This window comes from Eumetopias jubatus, unplaced genomic scaffold (assembly GCF_037043125.1).
Source record: "Eumetopias jubatus isolate StellerSeaLion01/CBP00866 unplaced genomic scaffold, mEumJub1_p1.0 scaffold_6, whole genome shotgun sequence".
In the NCBI taxonomy this organism is placed as follows: Eukaryota; Metazoa; Chordata; class Mammalia; order Carnivora; family Otariidae; genus Eumetopias; species Eumetopias jubatus.
In genome coordinates this window covers 18,080,776-18,098,446 of record NW_028274812.1, presented here as the reverse complement: position 1 = coordinate 18,098,446, position 17,671 = coordinate 18,080,776, and the positions used below count along the sequence as shown (strand labels likewise).

General features: G+C 42.1%; 1 protein-coding gene across 4 annotated transcripts in view; it reads left to right on the top strand.

Annotated features, from left to right (window-relative positions):
- Nucleotides 1–17,671, top strand: part of SASH1 (SAM and SH3 domain containing 1) — a 181,992-nt gene that overhangs the window by 72,633 nt on the left and 91,688 nt on the right. For all 4 annotated transcript variants that reach the window (XM_028103358.1, XM_088024235.1, XM_088024236.1 and 1 more), the window contains exons 3-4: nt 8,548–8,598; nt 8,707–8,756. In XM_028103358.1, coding sequence (XP_027959159.1) covers nt 8,548–8,598; nt 8,707–8,756 — 101 coding nt within the window. The remainder of the gene's footprint in view (nt 1–8,547; nt 8,599–8,706; nt 8,757–17,671) is intronic.

The following is a 17,671-nucleotide window of genomic DNA, read 5'->3' as shown; positions in this document are numbered from 1 at the left end:
AGCCCTCCATGTATTTGCATTTTCCTCCCCTTCTTACAACAGCCCTGCTTCTTCCGGTTGATCCTGTTCATCTGATTCCCTTCCCAGATCCCACTCTAGTGAAAGTTCTCCTGGTTTTCATTATCTCCCAGAAGATACGGCATGCAGAACTGAGCACAGCTATTCAGATGTCATCCGCCTGGTGCCAGAAAGAAGGGATGTTGTAGGACCTGTGATTTGGACATTGACTGCAAATGATTCCCATGAGGGACTTTAGAAATCACTAGAATTTAAGCTCCCTGAAGGCAGTGACTCTCCTTTTCATTGTTTTATCCTTGACTAGAACAGTGCTTAGCACATAGTATGTCCTCATTGAATAGTTGTAAAATTAAGGAATGGTTAGATGAAAGAAGTGGGGAGAAACAGAAGGTGAAAATAGTGCTCCCATGTTGTTGGGTCTGTTGACTTTTGTGTCATCATGCCCGTCAATTCCCGTCAGTGACCAGTTGCACTCAGGAGAGCATTTGGTGAGTGTGGGTCACTCCGCATTCTGTTGTCCCAACAGTGAGGTTGGATGGACTCATGGGTGGTGATGCCATCCAGAGTGGCCCATGGTCGTGGTAGCCACCCCTGGGTTACGTATGCAGGGCCCATTTGTTAGTGTCCATAAACCAAGTCCTACTAGTAAAATGAACAATTGAGTTCTATAACTTGTTAGATTCTTTTTTTTTTTTTTAAGATTTTATTTATTTAGTTGACAGAGAGAGACACAGCAAGAGAGGGAACACAAGCAGGGGGAGTGGGAGAGGGAGAAGGAGGCTTCCTGCGGAGCAGGAAGCCCGATGCGGGGCTCGATCCCTGACCCTGGGACCATGACCTGAGCCAAAGGCAGACGCTTAACGACTGAGCCACCCAGGCACCTGTTAGATTCTTTTTTAAAGCATGATTAAAATGCCTTTACTGACACTGTGCCTTTTAGTATTTTCATTTAGATGACATGACACTGTTGTGTTAGTTTTTGTTCATAGTAGAAGATGCATTCTTAAAACATGGCTCATCTTCTGGAATGAATCTTTGTTATGGTTTGGTCTTATTCCTATCTCCATGTAGGATGCTTGGTAGGTGGTTATGTACTCAACAGTGTTAAAGTTGAGCCTAAAGGATGTAATACATTGTTTCCTAAGACAGCTTAAAAGTTAAAAGAAGCATACTGCCTTGTTTGAAATGAGGCTCAAGAGTGCTACTCTGGACACTCTTAGATTCAAATTCTTCCTGAGTTTAACCAGTTCATCTAACTTTTACTGACTTCCCTGTGTTTTACCACAGTTGTGCTTCGAGATGGGAAAACTCATCCTACTGTCTCTTCAGACTGAGTTCTGCTCCTGCGCTGGGCACTCCCATGACTCCTTTCAGTTAGGTAGGGGAGTGGACAAGCTTCCTCGGTTTTCAGTAGGGGATCCCAGGACTACCTCTAGCATTAAAAGTTGAAGCCCTTTTGGGGCAAAAGGAGCTCTGCAGGGACATTTCTCCTGATGTTGGTCACTGTCATATACTGTCCTTTCTGCCAGAAGCCAGAGGAGAAATTCCCTCTCCCAGGAATAGCCATGTGTCTTGTGAATACCTCAAAACATGAAAGTATGGATGATGTCAGTCTTGTAACTGAGCATGTTTCTGTCTTTGCTTTAAATGTCAGGAAACTTAGCCAGAAATGTGTGGTCCATCTCTAGTGTAGGATCCCATCGTCTGCATTTCTTAACTAACCTAATTCCTGGACCAATTTTACCATATAATCTTGATTTCCCCCACTTTGTGTCATTTCGTTAGCTAACTTCATCTTATGTAATGTTGAACTTAAGTTTTGTAAGCTATCTTAAATCATTTTTTTAAATGGTGCAGTTTAAATATGTAATGAATACTTGCATAACATAGACTAATACAGCAAGAAGATTTAATAATTTTACCACAGAGTATTAATGGCCAGGTGGAAATGGCCACTTTTGGTTTCTTATCAGTTTTTCTCAAAATTTACTCACCTGTTTGTTACGGATGGATTTTAAGGTTGAAGCTAGTGGAATAGCATTCAACTGTGAAAACTTTTTTCTTCAGAAACTTTCTTCTTTGATGTGGGGGGAGAGAGTACTTTTCCATTCACTTTTACTCATTAGAATCAATTTCATATGCCAGCTTATGGGTGCCTGAAAAATGGCTAACATTTCCTGTTTCACGTGTGAATGATTTGGGTGAAACCAGTCATTAAAATGTGAAAAGGTACAGGGTTGGAGCTAGAACTCCCAGGCCAGTGCAGATTTTATCCTCAAAGTGGCTAAACACCCCAACATTTTCTTTTTAAGTTCTTACAGATCTAAGTTGTAGATCTTTTTGAAAATACTTGCCTAATTACTTTTACTTACCCATGTAACTGCACCCCCAAAGTAAATCTGAAATCAAAGCATGAAATACATGTCCTTAGACAGTGAAGTTGCAAACAAAAATTAATAGAAGAGTCAGAATTACTGGCAAAGTAATCCATTTCAAAGAAAGGAAACAAATCGATGCCCATCAAGCACTTCCCTCATGCAGAGCCTGTGTCATCCTTGACGGGAAGGACCCATGTCCACTTCACTGTTGTCTCTTCAAATGGGGCCTGGCACATAAGAAGCACTAAATAGATTTTGTTGGACCGTGTGTGTGTGTCTGTGGGTACAGTGAATCCCTATTAAGAAGGCATTTGCAGTCTAGGTGAGGGAGTAAGATACACATAAGGGAGAAGAGTTGCTGCACATAGATACACCTAGTAAATAAGCCACGTAGCTCATTCCTGTTATGACTGAACTCAGGCTTATCATTTAAGGCATGGTCGGGCAGAGAAGGTGTAATGGAAGGTGGGTTTGAAGTTGGATCTAAAGGATGACTTGGAAGGATGGACAGGAAGAAGAAGCACATCCCATTTTACTATCAGTAAAAGTGAAACATGGGACAGCATGCACAAAGGGGAACCAGCACCCTTTCTCTAAGAAGAGGGTGTCCATTAGGCAAGTTGGCAGAAGGGCCTCTTTTTCAGAAACGTGGATTTTTATCCTGTCAGTATTGTGTTTCTAGAATTTTGGAAAGATTTTGGAACAGAGAAAATGATACAAAGAACAAAGCCATTAGCTTCTCAAACTAAAATGAGCATGCAGAACACCCGGAGATCTTGGTAAAATGCAGATTTTGATTCTGGTCTGGGGTGAGCCCCAAACCTGCCTTTCAAAGAAACTTCCAGGTAATTCTAATGCTCATGTTGCATGAGCCACAGAAAGCAAGGACAGAGTACTTTTTTTTTTTTTTAAGATTTTATTTATTCATTCATGAGAGACAGGGAGAGGCAGAGGGAGAGGGAGAGGCAGAGGCAGAGGGAGAAGCAGGTTCCCCATGGAACAGGGAGCCCAATGCGGGACTCGATCCCAGGACCCTGGGATCATGACCTGAGCTGAAGGCAGACGCTTAACCAACTGAGCCACCTAGGTGCCCAGGACAGAGTGCTATTTTAAGAAGCTTTATTTGTTAGTAGTGATTGGATTGGACCCGGCTTCATCTAAGTAGGGACTGCAAGTCTAAGAGGAACCTAAAGGTCACCAAATGGTCCATTTCTTTTCATTGCCATTGCAAAATCAAGCAAAGTAAAAACTGAGGTCTGAAGGTCTTACTATAGTGGGGGCAGGGTTGGAACTCAGTCCTCCTAGCTCCCACTCAGTACCTTCTGCTCCACTCTAGGGGGGTGGGCAGGCGTCTGGGAGGTCAAGGACTGCAGAGAAGCTGATGCCTAGGAGAATGGAATGGGGTGGCTGGACACAAGAAGCTTTGTCAACAGAGAAGCAACAGTCCCTGGTAGCTGATTTGTTGGGGAGTGAGGAAACTCTGAAGAAAGTGTTGAGGTTTACATCCTGGTACAAGTAACAGATACCCCGCTGCATGTCAGAAGGGAGAAGTCAGGCAAGAGGGGAGCATACTTTGCCAATTGGGAGACACCGCCACTTCATAGTCTTGTAAAGTGATCAATACCACGTGAGTTTTAAAATCTATCACAGGCAGCAACTTCCCCCAGCCATTTAGAGCCTGTTTCCTCCATTAATTGAACACATCAGGTGATGGGATGTGTACTTCACTCGTAGGCTGAGTGTTGCCAGGTATGTGGTCCTCTGGCCTTTCCATCGCCTCCTTCCTGTGCCCGGCGTGGAGGAGGAGAGCTTGGTGCTGAGCTGAGCTGATAGACGCCTGATGGTTTTCCTCTCTGCTTTTGGAATAAGAGAGAGATTTATTCCACCTGCTTTTCCAGCCTTGAAGTGCATTTGGCTTTGAGCACTGGCAGCATTAAGGGAAGGAGAAGTGTGGATTTCCACGAGAAGGTGTAAACAAAGTTGGAGTGTGGACAGGGGCGTGATATTTGTTTTCCAGGACCTTATTCTGCCCCAAATGGGTTTTTGACTCTGGTGTTTTACACCGCGTGCCAGAGCCTTCGATTTATATTTGACCCAGTCCCTGTTAGTGTGACTGTAGACAGGCTTGTGCATACCCCCATGTGCACACACATGCACAAGCAGGTGGAGGCGCACGTGTGTTCCCGTGTTTTGGTTTTGGCAAACTCCTGATTTCATCTGGAAAATTTGTTCTTTTTTTGCTCCTGTGTTAGACATCATAAACTTTGAAGGAATTACTATTTCCAAAATTGTCCCAAGTTGACAAGAAATGAATTAGAGGTTTCCCTCCACCTAGTAATTTTCTGTCATCTGATGCCTTAAAAAAAAAAAAAAAATATATATATATATATATATATATGGAACTACAGTTCTGTTGTCTCTCTGTGTCAAAATATGAATGTGAGATGATTTCTAAAATCATTATGGACCTTCACTATTAATCAGAAAAATGCAGGCATAGTTTTCTATGATACTCGTTACTAAAATTTTTAATATCTCAAATTATTTTAATATAGAGCATGACCTAATTTGAGAAATTTAAGTTTCAATATTTCTTAAGAAGTTTCTATGTTTAGTTGTTGGGATACAACTAAAATTATTACCAGTTTTAATTTTTTGAAACTTCTGTTACATTCTTTAGAAATATCTAAAAGCAATGTATGTTTGACAGATGTGTTAAAAATTGAGGAATAGTGGCCTTTGCAGACATAACCATTGGCGTGTAAGGAATCTTTGAGATGTTTATTTTTTTCTTTTAAAGATTTTATTTACTTATATATAGAGAGAGAGAGCACTAGCAGGGGGAGGGGCAGGCAGAGGGAAGGGCAAACTCCCTGCTGAGCAAGGCCCCCCCCCCATGTGGGACTGGATCCCAGGACCATGGGATCTGAGCCAAAGGCAAATGCTTAACCGACTGAGCCACCCAGGCATACCAGAGATGTTTTCTCACACATTTATGAACATGTAGATAATTTTACAACATGTAAGATCTGAAGATTGTACTTTTAAGCTGATCTTATATTAGAAAAAAATAATGAAGGTAATGCAAGATTACATGCTCTTAAAAAAAGTAAGCATAGGTAACTGCTATTAACATTACTGTATATCCTCTCTAACTTTTCATTTTGCATGCACACATGCATACATGAACATATGTTGAGCTATATTTATAATTTGGTTTAGTTTCCACTGTAATCCTTCATTAAGTTAGGGAGATTTCCTTAAGCATTTGTAGTGGACAAACTCACTATGGGTTTGTAATGCTTAATGGTTTTTGACATTCTTTTTTAAAATTTTATTTATTTAATTTAATTAATTAGTTTATTTTTTTAACTAGGCTTCACATCCAGTGTGGAGGCCAGTGCAGGGTTTGAACTCATGACCCTGAGATCAGGACCTGAGCTGATATCAAGTCAGATGCTTAACCGACTGAGCCACCTAGGTGCCCAATATTTGTCATTCTTACCCCTGAATCTGTGAATAGAAAAAAATGCTTATTGGTTTGTGTGACTAAGTTTGGGATGACTTGTTACACAGCAGTAGTAACTGCATCAGTTAGCACGTGTTATTAAGGAGAATCTTATTTCTCAGTGATCCTCTCTTTCCATAATGTGTCCAGAAGACACAATTTTTACTATTTCCATCAACATGATTACTTCCAAATCAGGAGTTAGATAGTGGACCATCAGTTGTTCCCCAAATAAAATTGTTTGCAACTGGGCAATCAGGTTGTCAGTTCTTACTCAGCTAACTTTAACTCTTATTTGCAATGTTGCATTTCTCAGGTTTGATGGTTAAAGGAACAAATTTTAGTACAATATACATCAAACTATACCCCCAACCAATTTCCTAAAAGGTCCCCCAAACACAGTCTATAATTAGTAAGAGACTAACATGTGAAGATGAATTGTTTAGCATGTTACTTCGTGGTCATCAAACATTTAATGTGGTTGTTAACAAACACCTGCTTTGTATGCGGGGAAAGGCACATTTTGCATAATGTACCATAAATGTTATGTTTATGATATGGAGTAACAAATGATGCACTCAGCAAATAAAATTTATTAGAAAAAATGCAGATAAAAACGTGCAGTAAAAGAAGGTAATTTCCTATCGTAGACTATGACCTCGTAGAGACTTAGAGCTTGAAGAACAGTTAAGAATGGAGGAGGGAGGAGAGTTAATCAGTCATTTTTTCCACTGATGGTTATGGAAGGACATGGGCTGGAGTTTGGTGTTAAAGGGGCTATTTCAGAGAAAAATTCAGAGGAAGTAACGTAGTTCTGTTATCTTTCTGAGGTTCCTACCCTGACTCTGAACAGGAAGATTTAGGATGAAAAACTGCAAACTATACTTTTGCTTGCTTCCTGCTATTTAAGTTTATAAATTTCTCTATGTGATGCTAAGAGGTTAAGTGTCAGGGCATCATGACTGGTCTCTTAAGTACAAGGAACCTCCCAAATCCGTGTCTCCCATGTTGATTACACCTGAGTCTGATGTCATACCAATTGGACTTGGAATGTAACTCGAACAATTCCATATGTTGCTTTGTAAAAATGGTGTATCACGTCTGGGACAGAAATCTAAATTTGTCCATTATGAACAAAGGTGGCAATAAAAACCGGGAGGATGTTAAGCAAAGAGAAGTTCTATGAGGATTTACACCACTCTGGTGTTTTTTCGTAACAAATAAGGCCCCGGGACTAGGGGTGAGTGAGTTTCCAATCCATTAAAGTATTTTTCTCTTTCCATCTACTTGTCCAAAATCATCCTGTTCTCAGGTTACTCGCCCAGCACATTCATTTTATAGGCGATATATGTACTGGATTCCCGTTACTTATTTACATTTATAAATGTAGTCTGAGTTATACTCATTTTAATGTTTCATTGCTAAGTTTTTAAAATATTGGCCTAGTTTTGTAATCATGCTAGTAATAAAATAGGCAACTTTAATAAATTGAATTTAGACGCAGTGAGAATTCCTAACTTGAGATGGTCTGCTCCCACATCCTGAATGTCAGCTGAGACTAACAAAACCGTCTTCATGTGGCGCATGTGCAGACCTGAAGAATGTAACAGTTATTAAGGACACAATAGGACTATTGGAAAACTCATGATTAACCTGATATTTCAACCTTGTATTCTTAGTGGTATCACTCCTTCCTCTAAAACTGCCTGTTGGTGCATATGATGTAATCAGCTGGGCACCACCCTGGGTTGTGCACCACACTTTGATGAGGACCTCCACTTTAGCATCTATTTGGATTTAGACTTATTCTCTATTTGTGAAAAATATCAGTGTCGTACTCTGTGCTGTGTTCACTAGTACGGCTCTTATTTTCCCATAGTATATTCTAACACTTCTAATAGTGCAATTTCCTATTTTGCTGCCAATGCTTATTTCAATATATTATTTTCATATAGGTCACTGGTTTACCTCTCTTCTCTCTCTCTCTTTGACCAAAGGGGAAATGGAGTTTTTAACTATAAAATGGTTTTATCTCTAAAATGATTCCTTTCTTGATGATTTGATGATTTTTGATAATGTGTATTTATTTCATCTATTAACTGGGTGCTGAGAATTGTTTTTTAAATTTCCAGCTGGGCCAATTCATTTGTATTTATAGGAGCATGGGGATTTCTAGGGTTGCATGATAATATCAAGTGAGCTTTCCACCTTCCTAAAGACACTTAACACCTAGCCCTGCGTTATGAAATACTCTGAGTACATTTAGAGTTTAAAAATCAGATTGAAACTCTGATATTATTGAAAAAGAAACAACACAACTGGATCTGCATAAATTCTGTCTTCCCAGTGAGGGTCTGATCACATCCAGAGAATTATTTCACCATTAACTGTCCGTGCCCTTCAGTTGGATTGTGCTTTTTTCTTCTGCAGTAAAATTGTGAGCAGTGTCAAGCAGTGAAGCTTGGGAACCAGTTCTTTTTTAAGACCAGAGTTCTCATTTTGATTTAGTTTTTCCAGAAAAATCTATTTATCTCCACCATCTCCTCCCATTGTATCCCCCCATCTCTGCTTACATATCTATTTGTCTTTCTGGTGTATGCCATGCTGGGAAGTCTCATCAAACCCGCATCTGTTCTCTTTTAGGAGAAACCTGATGCCAGCCCCACGTCACTTCAGCTGCGGTCCCAGATCGAAGTAAGCACAATGACTTTAATCATCTATTTTTGCTTCTGCCCTTTTTTTTTTTTTTAAGTGATATTCTGTACAAATGAGAGCCTGCTGCTCTGTGCCTTTTTCTTCTAGGAGTCGCTGGGCTTCTGCAGCGCCGTGTCAACACCAGAAGTGGAGAGAAAGTAAGTCTCCTTCCTTCTGCCCGGGATCAGATTTTCTCAGGAGGTCCATCCTGGTGAAAGTCGAATGGGTGATCGCGTTGTGTCTGTGCCATGGAGCATGATGTCATTTTCCTTCCATGGTGTGTGTGTGTGTGTGTGTGTGTGTGTGTGTGTGTGTGTGTACATACATGTAGGTGGTAAGAGTGTGTTTTGTAATTCAGTTGGTGAAGACTAAGGATTCCGCAAGAGTTACTGGTTTCACACTGCTTATTGTGAGTGAGCCCTAAATAAATATCTGGAAATGAGCATAGAGAAAGGAAAAAGGACAGGTCCACCAAGATGGGTTTTCTTCTTTTAAAAATAATTTCTGATACAGGGTGGAAGTCATAAAGAAGCAAGGTACAAAAATACAATATATTCCAGAATAAAACAATGTAAAAAACAAAAAAACCTCCTCTCTGCATTTGGCTTTGGTGGGTGCCCTTAAAACAAAAATAAATGCTTGTGACAAGATGGTAAATGCTTACTTACCTTTCCTGTTAAAGGTAATATTTTGCTTCTTTGTCCTGACTTGGGCCCTGTAATCTTTACTCTCATGGAAGATAATTCTATGTTACATCTTATATCTGCAGTGTTTCTTTTTAGGCAACCTTAAAAAAAAAGAAATGAAAACAAAGCAAGTGGGTTTTCTTTTGTTTTCTACAACCTTTTCCATTTTTTCTTTATTCCATCATAATTACCCTAGAATGTTCTATTTATGATCTTCCGAGGTAAAGAAATTTTAAGAAAGTCCTCATCTTTAAACAGATACTTCCTTTGGCATGGAGCCGCTTACACTGTTTGGTGCCAAGAGAAGCATAGAAGTGGTTTAGGAATAAAGTATTTCTGGAATGAAAAGAGTGTGCTGGGAGAGCGTGTGTGTGCTTTACAGCACAGCCCTGCCTAATCCGTCCACGTGTGTGTGCTGCTAGCCTGGAGGCAGCGTCAAGGAGGGAAGGCTGCTTTGCCAAGTCTTCGGTTCTCAAGTGGTGGAGCAGATTTGGTTCAGGACTGAGGAACATTGGGGGTGACAAGCCAAAAGCAAACCAAAGCCATTGCCCATTCAAGGTTAGAGAATATATGTGCAATTACTGTGACTCTCCTTTGTCTTCGTTTCATGTAAGCTCCTAGCAGCTTAGTAGTGTGGAGGCTGAAGGAGCTCAGAGATTGGAGTTGACATTGATTTGGAAATTGAAGGTACTGTGGTAATAAATTGAGTTGAGTGTGGGCAGAAGCCTGGAGTTAATGGATTGGAGGTTCTTCTGACCTAGTTTGCTACGTATTTGTCATGATTCAGGCTGAGAACTCAGGTGTTCCTCAGAATCTGAGTCCTTTGGGAAACAAGAAATGTTTGCCTTTTCTCCTAAGAGGAAGCGACTCACCAAATTTGTACTAATCTTAGCTGGGTATTTCTTCTCTCCCCCCCCCCGCCCAATTGTGGGTAGTCATTCTTTCCATGTTTATATCCTCCACTTAGTGAAATGTGGCGTAGCTCTTGTGGCCAAGAGAGAGACTCTCAGCCTCCTCTGAGGTTAACAAAAAATTTTGAACACACACAACACACAGTACTGTTGACAGCCCCAACCGCTCCATGTATAAATCTGCCATTTTGCTTCTGTTCTTTTAGGTGGTTTACTTGAACTTGGGTGTTTCTAAGTAACCTAAGAGTTGTAATCCATTTTGTCCTGTATTTCCTTATTAATGCTTTTTGAAAATTATGGTACTCTTGTTTTTCTTATTTTAAAAAAACTTTTGAAAAATGTTAAACTTACAGCAAAGTTGCAAGAGTTGTACAGTGAACCTCTGTATAACTTAGACTTAGCAGTTTGCACACTCTTATTCTCCCTCCTAGACACACACACACGCACACATATAGTATTGTTAATTACGATTATTGCAGAACGATTGGAAAGTAAGTTACAAACTCTGTGACTCTCACTTCTCAATACCTCAGCATGTATCTCCTAAGGACAAGGACCTTCTCTTACAGAACTCCACAGTATAATTACCAAATAGAGGAATTTTAATAGCGATTTTCCTAATGTACAGTTCATGTTTGAGTTTCTCTGATTGCCGCAGTAGTGTTTCTTACAGCACTTTTTTTTTCAACCCAACACTTAAAAAATGACTCATCGCGTTCACATGTCCTCTCTTGTCATATTTAATCTGAAAGGATTTCTTGGCCTTTCTTTGTCTTTTATGATACTGATGGGTTTTTTAAGAGGGTAGGCAAGTTGTTTTGTGAGATATTCTTCTATCTGGGTTTCTTCTTAGGATTCGAGTAATGCATTTTTGATGTTGTGTTCTTTCCGGTGCACCGTATCATCATGTTAATCTGTCCCGTTGGTGATACTAATTTTGATCATATGATTGTGGTGATGTCCATCAGCTTTCTTCTGAGAAGTTAGAATTTTCCCTTTGCAATTAGTAAATATTCTGTGGGGAGATGATCTGAGACTACGTAAATGTCTTGTTCCTCATCAGACTTTTACCTGATGGTTTTAGATTCCTTTAATGACTGTCATCTAAATCAGTTTTTACAGTGATGGTTACAAAATGATGATACTTACTCTTAAATTGATAATTCCTTGAGATTAAACCTTCCAAAATGTTTGTTTGCTTTCTTTCTTTCTTTCTTTCTTTTTTTTTTTAAATAAGATGGACACTCTAGATCAGATTATAATCTGAGGAGTTTTATTTATATTGAATTATTTGTATTTTTGTACTTGAGAGTGCAATTACTTTGAAATGCAGAATCCTGCTATTCTTCAGATCAAAATGCTTGCTGGTAGTTTTGTAAGCCCCAGAGGATGACCTGGCAAACCAGTTGGTTGTGTCTGGTTAGTGTCCGCCAAGTATCTGCCAACCAAAATATCCTTCTGAGTCAGCAGTGTTGTTTTATGGGCAGAACTTTTCTTCTGCCGTCAAAAGGCAAGAGAAATCAGATAAGAGTCGGCAAATCCTGCAGAAGCCCGCCCTTAGAGCAGAGGCCTAGATGGCAGGAGCAAAGTGGGAGTCCAGTGATTGGCCCTCGTGGCTCCTGCTGTCCAGATCCACAGCCCCTTCCCCACCACTACCCCCTCTTAAGACTGTCAGGGGCCTCAGCACATCTTCCTCCCTCCCTTCTCCCCCAGTTAAAACCTGAGCCAAGGAAGGTGTTAATTATAATGCAAATACCTGATTTCTAAGAAATATATCATCTCTCCCAGTGGTATTTACCATTTAACTGGGTTTAAAGTCTTGAATAAACAGGACTATAGCTCTGACCACACCCCGCCCCCCGCCCCCCGCCAAAAGACCAAGGGGGTGGATCTTTTGTGGGGGTGACAAGCAGTGAGAATCTATGTAACATCAAGTGCAGCTGGAACCTCAGGCAGATGGGCCGATCGGCTGTACTTGGCCGGTAGATGTGTGAACCACAGGACAGATGCATCTGTCCATACACAGAACAGACCTGCCACCGCCAGTCTGACAAAGGTTTTGTTGGTCCTTATTTTCTTACGTTCTATCTGGTCTGTCTGCTTTCACCAGAAATATAATAAAAATGCTAAGGGAGCTTTCATTTGCACCTCTTCTACTTCTGTCTATTTACATTGCCTGTAGATCTACTTTATTACACCAATCTTGGATTTGTGTCCACTGGCTAAAAAGCTGAACATCAGTTAAATTTTTTGTTACCTACCAATTAGTCTCAAGAATATCTAGAGAGCAAGACTTTTTTGCTGGGAAAATTCCATGTATGTATGTATGTATGTATATATGTACTTGGCACACAGAGCATGTGCACGCACAAGCAAGGGGAGTGGCAGAGAGAGAGGAAGAAGCAGGGAGCCTGATGCAGCGCTCAATCCCAGGACTGTGGGATCATGACCTGAGTGGAAGGCAGACACCCAACCGACTGAGCCACCCAGGCGCCTGAAAATTCTTTATAACCGTATCTATTGGGATTGCATTTAGCTACAAATAACAGAAAACATGACCTATAGTGGCATTAAAAAAACAAACAAACAAAAAAAACCAGTGTTCATTGATACCTCCTCGTTCCGCTGGGATGTCTAGAGGCTGGCACTGAGGCTCACCTGAGCCTTCAGGAACCCAGATTGTATTGTTTGTTGTTATCCTCCTGGTTTTAAAGTGGCCTCGGCATCTTCCAGGTGAGAAGGAGAAACAGGGTGAAGAAGGTCAAAGGGCAAAAAAAGCCACAGGCACATCCTTTAAAAAGCTGTCCTAGAAACCCTGTCCAACACATACATTCCAGTTTGTCTCACTCATTTCTTCAAGCCGCAGCTGTTCACTGAGCACTGGCTTTATGTGCCGGACCCCATTCGGGGACTGGGTTGTATGATGAGCTGGTATGAGCTGCATCAGCATGGAGGGAGATGTCCTAGAAAACATTTATATGCTTTCAGTGGTGCTACGGAGAAAAATAAAGCAAAGAAAGTGAGCTCCAAATTGGGGCACTTGACCACAATTGCCATGGGAGAGCTTGGAGGGATGAGTGTTTTCTGCTGACTACTTTATTGCCCTGAACAAAATGGGTATCTTAAGGAAGGAGGGAGACCAGACATTGGGCAGGAAACTAGCACTATTTTCCACAATAATTTAATCTTTTATTTGTAGGTGTGTATCTGAAACAGAGTAATCTGAAAACTAGCTAGCTGTCTAATAAATAAACTATGTGTCAAGATGATTTAGATTCACCTTTCAGGGAAGCCAGCTGTAGGGGAACCCATCTGGTTATTATTTCTAAGTGTGTATCTAGATTGGAAGTAGCCTTAATAGGATTGGTTCTGCAAAGTGGAAAAGAAAAGGCAGGAAATTGCAGGTAACGTTTATTGAGTGCTGAGTGTGGACCAGGAACTGACCCATGTACTTAACATTGACTCAATTAATACTCACATCATCCCTGTGAGGTTTGTTATGATATTATTCCCATTGGAAAATGCAGAAACTGAGGCACAGAGAGGTTAATAAGTTGTTCAAGGCTACACAGCTGATTAAGTGGCAGAGCCCAGATTTTATCCCAGTTGAGAACCCATGCTCCTACCCTTCAGCTAGAATTCCAAAGTACTTATAATTGCATTGCTTATGCAGATAGAGAGGTCAGGGGCATATTGAGTTCATTAGCATTATATAAATAGCATCACTCCAGTAGTCCTCTTTGAGGTAGGGGCAAGCTTTACTCATGTTCAGATCTAAGTTGTGTCTCATTTATAGAGGCAGGAAGGTCCAAAATAAATCTCAAAACTTCACCTTTGCCGGTATTTATAGGCTCTTTTCTACTAAGTCTTTCACCAGAGTTGAAAATTCACTGATTTAGTTTCACTTTCTTTCATTACCTATGACTGCACTTGAACTATTTTATGGTGAAAAAGTCCAAAAATATATCGCATGATGGAAGAGGGAGATAAATCAAAGGAGGGCAAGCCAATAGAGCAGTGCTCTGTGGTCGAGAAATGGATGGAATCTGGTTTACAAATGTTCTCTGCAGGCATTCACTCCGTTTGGACCCTGCTTCCCTCTCGGGTTTGTTCTGTCTGGCAAGCTGATACTCTCTACTCCTTCGGTGGCCTCAGCTCTCCTTTCCTCCCCCCTCCAAAATCCCTGTTTCGCCTCCTCCTTCGCCTTTGCCGTCAGGGAAGTAGCCCTGCTTGTGTTGCTGTGTTCCGGTTGCTCGCTCTCTCCTGCTCCTCTCTGGCTCCCCCGCATCTCCGATCTTGCCTTTCTGCCCCTCACAGTCGGCCTCTGCCTGCCTGTCCACCAACCTCATCTTTTGACCTGCTCTCCAGGCAGGATGCAGCTCCTGTGATTGCTCAAACGGGCCGTGTGCTCCCATGGCATGCTGAGCCTCTGAAATTGTTGCTCCCTCCGGGGGTGCCCCGTCCCCCACTCTCACCATCCCCCCCACGCCCGTTTATCTGGGCAAACCCCATCAAACTTAGAAATCCAGCTCTGGTCTTGGCTCCTCCCAGGAGTCTTCCCTGATTCACAGAGTTGGGGTACAGTGTCCTGCTACTGTTACAGTGGACCACGGTTACAGGTGCATGTGTGCGCGCCTGCGTGTGACCTTCCACTCTGAACCTGGGTCTTTTACACATGTGCTTCGTTCTTCTCCATCCCGTGGAAGGTTTCTTGCCATCCTCCAGAACCATAGTTTGACTTCTGCCCCAGTTACTGAACTTGGCCCCCACAAGCTGACTCCTGTCGCCTTCATTCTTGCTGAAATGCTCTCTGAGGTCAGTGCTGCAGCAATAACCGACTCAGAGGCCCCTCCCGACTTGCAGATCCTTGTTGTGTTGGGCACGGCTGCCTTCCCTGCGGGTCCCACTTCTCTCTTCGCCCTTGGTTTGGTGCCTGTGATGTGGCAGCTTCCAGTGTCTCCTCACTGGTTGCCCACTCTTGGCAGTTCCCTTTTTTTCTGCCCATTTCTTACCATCGGGGGTCCCCTGGGGCTTTTGGCCCAGCCTGCAAGCTCTTCCCAGGTACCCACACCCAGGGTTTTGATCTCTTGTGTCTCAAGATCTCAAATCCACATCTGTCCCTCCGCCCCATTTCCCGATCTGGTGACGTGCCCATTGCCACGACGTACCGGCTGCCTGCTCATTACTGTTGCTGTCACCCCCCGCTGCACGTTCTCACAGCAGAACTCCTTACTCCGTCTTTACCCTTCTTTCCTTCTCTGACAACCTGCTCTTTGATCATATGTCCCCCTTCTGTCCTTGGGACCACTTTTCTGCTCTTCAGACAGCCTGGACGTCATTATCTCCTGCTTTTCTTTCGTGATTCCAAAACCTTAATCACGAAATCCTGTTGCTTCTACTTCTTTTTTTTTTTAAAGGTTTTATTTCTATATTTGAGAAGGAGAGAGAGCATGAGCAAGGGGGGAGGGACAGAGGGAGAGGGAGAAGCAGGCTCCCAGGGAGCCCCAGGCAAGGCTCGATCCCAGGACCCTGGGATCACGACCTGAGCCAAAGGCAGATGCTTAATTGAATGAGCCACCCAGGCACCTGCTTCTACTTCCATAACTTTTCCTGTGTTTCCCACTTTTTTACCTTCACTACTGCAAGCGATACCTTTAATGCTGTTTTCATGAACTAGAAAAGTGCATTCAGGAAATGACCCTCAAATCAGTCTCCATAAAGTACAATTAGGCCACACTGCAGTGAGAGGATGCTGAGATCTCCCCAGTGGCACCTATAAGTTAGGGCTCTCCATGTTTGCCCTCTGATCAGAATCCCCACAGTCCAGCCCTGGCCCAGTGTTACCGCCACATCTCCCACCACCAGCCCCACTGCCTCCTCTGATCTCCCAGATGCCTCCTGGGCTGTTGGGAGCTCCTGCCTTGAAAGCATCTCGTTTTTTTAGGTCCTCTTTTAAGAACTGCTTTTCCGTGGATGCTTTCTCAGCGCCTTCCCTGGCTGTAATCTTTCTACCTTTTGGAATCCAGTAGCATCTGGCACGGATCTGATGTCTCAATGTATTGTAACAGGTCATAACAGTGCTTATTGGGTTATTTCTATTATTGGACACCGTGCTGATCACTTTTACTCTATTTTGTCATTTAATTTTTCATGGACTCATTGAAGTGTCTTCTATTTTTGAGATTAATTGGCTTGCCTAAGGTCCCAAAACTGGAGACAAAAAATCTTATCCAGTCCGAATGCCATGACAGCCTTGGGGGGGGTTAAGATGCCCTGCCTGATTCCAGACTCTCTGGGTTCAAATCCAGGCTGTTTCTTACCAGCGCTACAGCTCTTGGCAAGTTACTCAATCTCTGTGTCTGCAGTTTCCACAACTGTAAAATGAGGATGATCAGTACAGTGCATACCTCACTTACTAAGCTATCCAGCACCTACTGAGTGCTCAGTAATCTTGTCTGCTGTCTGTCTCGTCTGGCCCAAATTCGTGCCCTTGCTCGTGGCTCTTGCTTTGTATGCTTTCCTAATCCCACCGGGCCCAGCAGGATCATGAGCTCCAGGAGGCTAAGAGCTCACATTCTTCTCTCTTTGAATTTTCTCCAGTGTCCAGAAGAGTTGTTTGCACAAAGCAAGTACTAATTAAGTATTTGCATTGAAATCATTGATTGCTTCAGTTCTTTGAAAGAAGGTTAAAACTGGACTGCCCCCAAGACTGGCATCCCAGAAGACGTACTTTGGTCTCACCTGTCCCCCAGTGTGCACCAGTCTCTCCTTCAACCCTTAGCAGTGGAATAAGAAGCAAGTGCTTTCTGCTGGTGAATATTAACATTAAAAAGACACCCGTTAAAACATTTTAAAAACATGTAGTGCAGAGAACAGTAGCTTCCACAAATCTATTTCTAGGGCCTTCTCCCCTTTCCCCCAGTTCCATTCTGTAATCTTGTTCAAGTCTCCTCACATTTTTCCTCTGTTAAATAGAATTGACAGAACACACACTACCTCCAGATAAAGGTACAACATCACGGATTGCACACAAGGTATTATAGTTGTTTTTTTTTTTTTTAAATCCTTAAATTTAAAACTTGCAGTTTTGTTGGGAAAGTACATTTCTTTTCTTTTCTTTTTGGTAACAGGTTCATTGAGATCTAACTCACATACCAGGAACTAGAAGGTATTATGCTGAGTGAAATAAGTCAGTCAGAGAAAGACAATTATCATGATTTCACTCATTTGTGGGATTTAAGAAACAAAACAGAGGATCATAGGGGAAGGGAGGGGAAAAATAAAACAAGAGGAAATCAGAGAGGGAGACAAACCATAAGAGACTCTTCATCATAGGAAACAAACTGAGGGTTGCTGGAGAGGGAGGGGTGTGGGGGGATGGGGTAACTGGGTGATGGACATTAGGGAGGGTGATATAATGAGCACTGGGTGTTATATGCAACTGATGAATCACTGAAGTCTACTTGTAATAATAAC